General features: G+C 47.3%; 1 protein-coding gene across 6 annotated transcripts in view; it reads left to right on the top strand.

Annotated features, from left to right (window-relative positions):
* Positions 1-2678: 2678 nt before the first annotated feature.
* elavl3 (ELAV like neuron-specific RNA binding protein 3) overlaps positions 2679-10416 on the top strand; it is a 74020-nt gene continuing 66282 nt past the window's right edge. For 5 of the 6 annotated variants that reach the window (XM_070867043.1, XM_070867042.1, XM_070867039.1 and 2 more), the window contains exon 1: positions 2679-2931. In XM_070867043.1, coding sequence (XP_070723144.1) covers positions 2703-2931 — 229 coding nt within the window. In that variant the 5' untranslated portion in view covers positions 2679-2702. The remainder of the gene's footprint in view (positions 2932-10416) is intronic. The other variant, XM_070867044.1, reaches the window with a different exon arrangement.

Below are 10416 nucleotides of genomic sequence, written 5' to 3'. Positions count from 1 at the left end.
ATATCCCTCGGTTCCCTTAATATCCAAAAATCTATCGATCCCTGTCTTGAATACACTCAACGACTGAGCCTCCACAGTCATCTAGGGTAGAGAATTCCAAAGCTTCACCACTCTCTGAGTGAAGAAGTTTCTCCTCACCTCAGTCCTAAATGGTCGACCCCTTATTCTGAGACTGTGACCCCTGGTTCTAGACTCCCCAGCCAGAGGAAACATCCTCCCTGCCAAACCCTGTAAGAATTGTGTATGTTTCAATGAGATCACCTCTCATTCTTCTAAACTCTGGAGAATATAGGCCTGGCCTACTCAATCTCTCCTCATAGGACAATCCCCCCCATCCCAGGAATCAGTCTGGTGAACCTTCGTTGCACTCCCTCATCTGAACTGTTGAGTAGTTAGCGATTGGCGGGGTTTGCGTTTATTTTTTCTTCGAATTATTTGTCTTCCCCTTTTTCCTCCTCGCATCGTACACCTTCCACGTCCGAGAAGATGACTGCATCCAAGCTTCACCCAAAGGTGCTCTACTCTACGGGAAGCAGTGTGGCCTCCCGTACAGTAGGGGGTGCAGTTCCACAGATGCCCCGTGGCTATTTTTGCCCAAGTGGTCGCTATTAAATGGGTGACTCTTGCCCATCAGTGTTGGCATGTAAAAGGGGGGGGCTCCCAGCCAGGGCTGATTCTGCTCACGCCCCGACATCCACACACACACACACACACACACACACACACACACACACACACACACACTTCTAAGCAGGGTCATTGAATAGCAATGAGGAGCAGGAACCCTGGCTGATTTTCCAATCCCTATTCCAGGGGCGCTGGGGGAAATTGTACCTTCCCTTCCACCACCTTGGCTGAGATCAAGTAAAGCACAGACCGGGGATGGAGCCTGGCACTTTCTTGGTACGTATAGTCGGGCTGCTCACTGCATAAACTCACTGGGCCATCAGGTTTGATGACTGTTAGATGAATGGCGAGATCAGTAATTTAGACATCTGGTAGCTGGCCACATGAAACGGGAACCAAAAGAACATGTCATCATCGTTCGCTACCAAGTGCACTCCAAACATTTCCCTCGCAGGGAATAATCATCCCCGGGGCCACAGAATGACACAGCACAGAAGGCGGCCATCCGGCCCATCATGCCTGTGCCAGCTCTTTGGTAGAGGAAAAAAAAGACTTGCATTTATATAGCGCCTTTCACGACCATCGGACGTCTCAAAGCGCTTTACAGCCAATGAAGTGCTTTTGGAGGGTATCACTGACGAATTGTAGGAAACGTGGCAGCCAATTTGCGCACAGCAAGCTCCCAAAAACAGCAATGTGATAATGACCCAGTTAATCTATTTTTGTTAATGTTGATTGAGGGATAAATATTGGCCACAGGACACCAGAGAGAACTCCCCCTGCTCTTCTTCGAAATAGTGCTGTGGGATCTTTTACAACCACCTGAGAGAGCAGATGGGACCTCAGTTTAACGTCTCATCCGAAAGACGGCACCTCCGACTGTGCAGCACTCCCTCAGCACTGCACTGGGAGTGTCAGCCTAGATTACTCGTGCTCAAGTCCCTGGAGTGGGACTTTGGACCCACAATCTTCCGACTCGGAGGCGAGTGTCCCAACAGGGGAAAGAGCTATAAAATACAAGTACCTCAGAGAAGGTTCATTAGGTTGATTCTGGAGATGAGGGGGTTGACTTGTGAGGATAGGTTGAGCCTATACATATTGGAGTTCAGAAGAATGAGAGGTGATCTTATTGAAACTTATAAGATAATGAGGGGGCTCGACGAGGTGGATGCAGAGAGGATATTTCCACTCATCAGGGAAACTAAAACTAGGGGGCATAATCTTAGAATAAGGGGCCGCCCATTTAAAATGGAGATGAGGAAGAATTTCCTCTATCAGAGGGTTGTAAATCTGTGGAATTCTCTGCCCCAGAGAGCTGTGGAGGCTGGGTCATTGAATATATATTTAAGGCGTGGATAGACAGATTTTTGAGCGATAAGGGAGTAAAGGGTTATGGGGAGCGGGCGGGGAAGTGGAGCTGAGTCCATGTTCAGATCAGCCGTGATCTTATTGAATGGTGGAGCAGGCTCGAGGGGCCAAATGGCTACTCCTGCTCCTATTTCTATGTTCTTATGTTATGTTCTTTACCCATTGTGGTCTCCAACCAGTATCCTCAGCCACCCCCGCCCCCCCGCCCGCCCCCATTGACATAGTTCAGATCAACAAGCAAGCTGATTGGAGGATTGGGTTGTGGCCTTCCAGTCCCTGGCATTGTTGACTCACTCTCTGGCCGTACCATTGACTCTTGGGATCCCCTTAGTCTGAAGCAGATCAATTGATGTCAACAATATATGTTCCAGTGCATCAGCAAGATCTCAGTAGATGTTGCTGATCATTTTGAGAAGCGCACTCTCCGATATTTCTCCAACCACATAGACTTTCAACATTAAGAAACAGGCTGGCCACTTCTCCTACCGTGGAGCTTTGGTTTTACACGTTATCGTGGCACGACCCATCAAAAGATGAGAAATGATTTGGGTGAAAACATTTTTTTAATGGGGGCCCGCTTGGATTTCCAATCTCATTCTCACTCAGTAACACCCAAATCATTTCTGAAAAAGATCACTTTTGGAGGGGGTTATAATTTGCTCAAATTCACGTCCTTTGTCTTTCTACTTTAGCAGATAATCAGCACTATGGAAACTCAGGTGGCAAATGGTCCTACAAGCAACAACACATCAAACGGCCCATCCCTCAACAGCACAAATTGCTCCATACCAATGATGGCCGGACCCTCCGACGACAGCAAGACTAACCTCATCGTCAACTATCTACCACAGAACATGACGCAGGAGGAGTTCAAGAGCCTTTTCGGCAGCATCGGGGAAATTGAATCGTGCAAACTCGTCCGTGATAAGATCACAGGTAAAACAAAGAACGGCATCGCTCAATGATTGCACCGGGGGAGTGATTTTCTCATTTAAAATGTCCCAGAGAGCGCACCACCTTGTTCTTGGTCTCCCTACCCGAGCTTCCCCTGCTCGCTGAGACGCGAGCTCATGATAAATATATGGACTTCCCATCCCAATGGGCTTCTCGTCACGGCTACCATTCAAACTCCACCTCCTCACAGATGGAGCACCAGGTTACAATGGAGCACTCCATTTAGGAGGAGGCTGGAGATGGACAAAAAAAATGACGAGTGGGATTAGGCTTGGGCTGCAGAAGTGTTTCCTAAATATGCAAAGGGGGCACCGAGGATTGTTGTGGGGTAGTCCAGTGTCGAATAGTCCAACATCCTCCTAGCTGAAGCAAATACTATATCACCGGCAAGCAACATTTGCCATCCGAAAGCATAGTAACATTTTTTAAAGTTTCCATGGCATAATAGTGGGCCTCAACTGGAGTACTGTGCCCAATTCTGGATGTCACAGTTTCGGAAAAATGTCAATGGTTTGGCGAGGGTGCAGAGGAGATTTACTAGGCACGAGGAACTTGAGTTATGTGGAGAAGCTAGAAAGGCTGGGCTTGTTCTCAAGAGCAGAGAAAGTAAGGGAAGATGTAATTGAAGTGTTCAAAATCATGGAGGGTTTTTGATAGAGAGTAAATAATGAGAGGCTATTCCCAGTGGGCAGAAGGCCCATTGAGCCCGTGCCGGCTCTCTGCAAGAGCGCTTCAGCTAGTCCCACTCACCCGCCTTTTCCCCGTAGCCCTGAAAAGCATTTTCCTTCGGGTTCTTATCCAATTCCCTTTTGAAAACCGCGATTGTGTCTGCCTCCACCACCCTCTCAGGCAGTGCATTCCAGATCCTAACACTCGCTCCGAGTTTTTCCTCGTGTCGCCTTTGGTTCTTTTGCCAATCGCCTTAAATCTGTGCCCTTCCGTCAATTACATAGGATTATAGGGCACAGAAAGAGGCCGTTCGGCCCAACCAGTCCATGCTGGCGTTTATGCTCCACTCGAGCCTCCTCCCATCTTTCCTCATCTAAATCTATCAGCGTAACCCTCTATTCCCTTCTCCCTCATATGTTTGTCCAGCCTCCCCTTAAATACATCGATACTATTCGCCTCAACCACTCCCTGTGGTCGCGAGTTCCACATTCTCATCCCTCTCTGGGTAAAGTAGTTTATTCTGAATTCCCTATTGGATTTCTTGGTGACTATCTTATATTGATGGCCTCTAGTTATGCTCTTCCCCACAAGTGGAAACATTCTCTCTGTATCCACTCTATCAAATCCTTTCATCATTTTAAAGACCTCTGTTCGGTCACCCCTCAATGGGAACAGTTTCTCTCGATCTGCTCTGTCCAGATCCCCAAAACTCCAACAGGTTACTAAGTTCATCAAAATGTTTGGAGTTTCTCACAAACAACTATCTTAATTTCATTTGGAGATTTACAGCAATGTCAAACTGAACTGCAAAGTGCTTATTGTTTTCTAAACCAAGTTAATGTGTTTGTAACCTTATCAACTGAAAGGAGATTCAAACCCTGTTTGTATTCTAACTGTAGATAAACTGAAGGGTTTCAAATATACATATATTAATTCTGTAACCACATAGCTTACATAGGTTGTTGAAGAGAAGAATGACATCATTATCCTTGCTACTTCCAACAAGTTCCATGTCACCTCCTGTAACAGACAGGAAGTTCTGTTGCATCACTTCCCAGGGCAAACAGGAAGTTCTGCTGCATTTTTCATAAGTTTGCATACAAAATATTATTCAATCAATTCTGAATAAAAGACAATTCAACAAAGAAGACTTTGAGGCTAGCAATGAAAAGAAAAAAAGACTTACATTTCTATAGCGCCTTTCACGATCCCCAGACGTCTCAAAGCACTTTGCAATCCCCTAAGTACTTTTGGAGTGTAGTCACTGTTATAATGTGGGAAATGCGGCAGCCAATTTGCGCACAGCAAGCTCCCACAACAGCAATGTGATAATGACCAGATAAACTGTTTTTTTTGTTATGTTCATTGAGGGATAACTATTGGCCAGGGCACCGGGGATAACTCCCCTGCTCTTTTTTGAAATAATGCCAAGGGATCTTTTGCGTCCACCTGAGAGAGCAGACAGGGCCTCGGTTTAACGTCTCATCCAAAAGATGGCACCTCCGACAGTGCAGCGCTCCCTCAGAGGCTAGATTTATATGTTCAAGTCCCTGGAGTGGGACTTGAACCCACAACCTTCTGACTCAGAGGTGAGTGTGCTGCTCACTGAGCCGCAGCTGACACTATGAAAGAAAGTGATGCAATTACTTCACTCAGAGGTGGAGAGGGGGGCATATTCTGTTTTTTTAATTCTCATAACATATGGTCGAAGGCACAGTTAATAGTTTCTTATTGTACATTACTATATACCCATGCAAGATATGTGACAAATAATGGGCAGATTCCCATTTGGTTTATTGTACACAAGGTCATGTGTCATTACCCAACAACAATGAGTAAACTGTTCCAAGGCATTTCAAAGGATTGTTATAAAACAACATTTGCACCAAGCCACATAAGGAGAAATTAGGGCAGGTGACCAAAAGCTTGGTCAAAGAGTTAGGTTTTAAGGAGCGTCTTAAAGGAGGAAAGAGAGACAGCGAGGCGGAGAGGTTTAGGGAGGGAGTTCCAGAGCTTGGGGCCTTGGCCGCTGAAAGCATGACCACCAATTATATAATCGGAGATGCGCAAGAGGCCAGAATTAGAGGAGCACAGATATCTCGGGTCGGTTGTGGGGCTGGAGGAGATTACAGAGATAGGGAGGGGGCGAGGGCAATGGAGGGATTTGAAAACAAGGATGAGAATTTTGAAATTGAGGCGTTGCTTAACCGGGAGCCAGTGTAGGTCAGCGAGCACTGGGGGTGATGGGTGAGCGGGACTTGGTGCAAGTTAGGACACGGGCTGCCGGGTTTTGGATCACCTCATGTTTACGTACGGTAGAATGTGGGAGGCCAGCCTGGAGTACCCAAACCTATTTAGTCGTGATGGTCACTCTGTATACGATCACTGCCTGCTTATGTTATCAGTGTTCATATCTGGATCAGTCTTATAGCCATTACTTCATTCACTGTAGATTAGGGATGGAATGAACTGGTTGTTTGACCGATGCAATGCTTTTCTCGCTATCATTCAATCCCAATACCTGTGGGCCTCAAGTGTACTCGCAGGTATTAAATGGGGTTACCATCCTTTGCCAAGTCCAAAACCAGACAGAGGGGTTGAATCATGATTTCAGTTCTGAGGTATGTTTCACTGATGATAGCCTTCAATCCCTAACACGAAACACAGGAGCAAAGTGGGCCCAAACTCAAAACCGGGCTTTTGTTCTCTTTGTCTCTCAGAAGTTTCTGCTCAGAAATTGAACTGGCTGGTCAAAGATCAGTGACTGTTACTAAATATAAAAAGACTTGTATTTCTATAGCGCTATTCACGACCACCGGACGTCCCAAAGTGCTTTACACCCGATGAATTACTTTCGGAGTGAGGTCACTGTTGTAATGTGGGAAACGCAGCAGCCAATTTGCGCACAGCAAGCTCCCACAAACAGCAATGCGATAATGGCTAGATAATCTGTTTTTGTTATGTTGGTTGAGGGATAAATATCGGCCAGGACACCGGGGATGACTCCCCCTGCTCTTCTCCAAAATAGTGCAATGGGATCTTTTACATCCACCTGAGAGGGCAGACGGGGCCTCGGTTTAATGTCTCATCTGAAAGACGGCACCTCCGACAGTGCAGCACTCCCTCAGCACTGCACTGGGGGTGTCAGCCTAGATTTTTGTACTCAAGTCCTGGAAGTGGGTCTTGAGCCCACGACCTTCTGACTCAGAGGGGAGGGTGGTACCCACTGAGCCAGGGTAGACACAGTGCTAGCAATCTCAGTTGAAGGTCCACCATGCCAACTGCCAGCGCATGTTCCTGCCACAACAGTGCAGACATCTGCAACAATCATCCCTTTCTGGTTTTCCTCGTCATAGAATGATACAGCCATTCGGCCCATCGAGCCTGTGCCGGCTCTTTGAAAGGGCTATCCAATTCATCCCACCACCCCCCCACACCTCCACCCCTCCCCCCTTTTTCCCCTTCAAGCATTTACCCAGTTCCCTTTTGAAAGTTGCTACTGAATCTGTGTCTACCGCCCCTTCAGGCAGTGCAGTCATGATCCTAACAACTCGCTGCGTAAGAAAAAAATCTCCTGGCTTTTTTACCAATGATCTTAAATCTGTGTCCTCTGATTCCTGATCCTCCTTCCAGTGGAAACAGTTGCTCCCTATCTACTCCTGATTTGATGTTGGTGCGCCTGTCCTCCCAGGGGATTTGTAGGATCTTGCGAGACATCGTTGGTGATCCATCTCCAGCGACTTGAGTTGCCTTCGATACATCATCCATGCCTCAGATCCATACAGGAGGGCGGGTATTACTACAGCCCTGCAGACCATGACCTTGGTGGTAGATTTGAGGGCCTGGTCTTCAAACACTCTTTTCCTCAGGCGGCTGAAAGCTGCACTGGCACACTGGAGGCGATGTTGATTCTCCGCATCCATGTCTGCCTTTGTTGATAAGAGGCTCCCGAGTTATGGGAAATGGTCCACATTGTCGAGGGCCATGCCGTGAATCATGATGATTGGAGGGCTAACATTCCCAGTATTGAAGCACTGACCACATTCGATCAGCTTCGCTGGGCAGGCCACATAGTTCGCATACCAGATACGAGACTCCCTAAGCAAATGCTTTATGCGGAGCTCCTTCATGGTAAACGATCCAAAGGTGGGCAGTGAAAACATTATAAGGACACCTTCAAAGCCTCGCTGGTAAAGTGCAACATCACCACTGACACCTGGGAGTCCCTGGCCGAAGACCGCCCGAGATGGAGAAAGTCCATCCGGGAGGGCGGTGATCTCTTCGAGTCTCAATGCAAAGAGCGTGAAGAGGTCAAGTGCAGGCAGCGGAAGGAGCGCGCGGCAAACCAGCCCCACCCACCCACCCCTTTCCTCGACGAATGTTTGTGCCACCTGTAACAGGGTCTATGGCTCTCGTATTGGACTGTTCAGCCATCAAAGAACTCACTTTGGGAGTGGAAGCAATCTTCCTCGATTCAGAGGGACTACCAGGGAACATAGTCTTAGGATAAGGGCTAGGCCATTTAGGACTGAGATGAGGAGAAACTTCTTCACTCAGAGAGTTGTTAACCTGTGGAATTCCCTGCCACAGAGAGTTGTTGATGCCAGTTCATTGGATGTATTCAAGAGGGAATTAGATATGGCCCTTACGGCTAACGGGATCAAGAGGTATGGAGAGAAAGCAGGAAAGGGGTATTGAAGGAATGATCAGCCATGATCTTATTGAATGGTGGTGCAGGCTCGAAGGGCCGAATGGCCTACTCCTGCACCTATTTTCTATGTTTCTATGATGACTCCTGATCATTTTGAACACCTCTATTAAATCTCCCCTTAACCTTCTCTGCTCTAATATAATGCGTCACCCTAAAAAAGGCCAACTGCGATATTCTGGCTGTATAAACAGGGTTTATAGAGTGCCATGTGCAGTTTTCAGAAACTCATTATAGAAAGGACAATCATGCCGTGGGGAAACCATAGATGTGAGGAAATAAGAGCAGAAAATGCTGGAAACGGGTCAGGCAGCATCTGTGGAGAGAAATGCAGAGTCACTTCAGGTTGATGACCTATCAGGGCTGGAAAAATTAGATGTGAGAAGATGCTTAAGAATTTGGACTATTTCCACTGGAGCAGGGATGGTTACAAGAGGGTTTAAAATGATGAAAGGTCTTGATAGAGTGGCTAGGGAAAGACCATTTCCATCTGGTTGGGGAGTCAGCAACAAGGTGTCATCAATTTAAGAGGGAGGCCAGGAGAAATGTCCTTTCTCCAGAGGGCTGATGGAGCACGGAATACTTTGTCTCATGAAGCGTGCGGGGCCTCCGTGGCCTGTTTGGTGCGGCAATGGGTGCATGGTGGGACGGGTCTCGGCCGCGGAGGCCCGAGGGAAGCCAGACGCGAGGAGAGACAGTGCCGCGGTGACCACAGAACGTTGTTGAGGCCAGTTCGTTAGATATATTCAAAAGGGAGTTAGATGTGGCCCTTACGGCTAAAGGGATCAAGGGGTTTGGAGAGAAGGGAGGAATGGGGTACTGAAGTTGCATGATCAGCCATGATCATATTGAATGGTGGCGCAGGCTCGAAGGGCTGAATGGCCTGCTCCTGCACCTATTTTCTATGGTTCTATGAAACAGTTGCATTTTTTAAAGGAAAGGTGGATAAACATTTGAAGCAGAGGAAGAAACAATGCTATGGGCAGAGCACGGAGCTATGGGACGAGTTTTGGATTGCAAATGGCTTGCATGGGCATTAGCTTTAAGCATTAAGCTTTATGCCACAGCTGGAGTACTGCATGCAGTTCTGGTCACCACATTACAGGAAAGGTGTGATTGCACTGGAAAGTGTGCAGAGGAGATTTACGAGGATGTTGCCTTGACTGGAGAATTTAGCTGTGAGGAAAGATTGGATGGGCTGGGGTTTGTTTTCTTTGGAACAGAGGAGGCTAAGGGGAGACCTTATTGAGGTGTATAAAATTATGAAGGGCCTAGATAGAGTGGATAGGAAGGACTTATTTCCCTTAGCACAGGGGTCAACAACCAGGGGACATAGATTTAAAATGATTGGTAGGAGGTTTAGAGGGAATTTGAGGGAACATTTTTTCACCCAGAGGGTGGTGGGGGTCTGGAACTCACTGCCTGAAAGGGTGGTAGAGGCAGAAACCCTCACCACATTTAAAAAGTACTTGGATGTGCACTTGAAGTGTCATAACCTACAGGGCTACGGACCGAGAGCTGGAAAATGGGATTAGGCTGGGTAGCTCTTTGTCAGCCGGCACAGACACAATGGGCCAAAATGGCCTCCTTCCGTGCTGTAAATTTCTATGATTCTATGAATATTCCAATATTGAGGCAGTGTTGATATCAACGTTTAAGGAACCAGTTCATGTAGATGAACTGAAGGCTTCCTGTTCCACAAAGCTGAGGAGGCCCCTTGCCTGTAGGCCACAGCAATCTCCTTCCGTTGAGTTTTGCAGTTATCTATCCCTTAAATGTAAAGGTCTTGCTTCTGGTGCATGTCTGTCAAACCTCAGACGCCACAAGTATACGAAAAGAGAGAGAAAGAAAAAAACATATCATTTCTTGCTGGTTTGCTTCTGACCTGCAGTTGTAAACTTCCAGGCAGCAGCCAGAATTGCAAAACCTCCATCCTTGACATCCGAATAACCTCGAATTGATCCCGAGACATGCTTACTTACAGAAATACTACGATGTGTGAGGCCCGAAAGGGACAGGGTGGATCAGGCACAGTGCTCCCTGAGCAGCAGAATAATACACTGTCCCATTGCAGGATCATCCCTGTCATT

This window comes from Pristiophorus japonicus, chromosome 24 (assembly GCF_044704955.1).
Source record: "Pristiophorus japonicus isolate sPriJap1 chromosome 24, sPriJap1.hap1, whole genome shotgun sequence".
Taxonomy (NCBI): domain Eukaryota; kingdom Metazoa; phylum Chordata; class Chondrichthyes; family Pristiophoridae; genus Pristiophorus; species Pristiophorus japonicus.
This window is presented reverse-complemented; position numbering and strand designations above follow the sequence as displayed.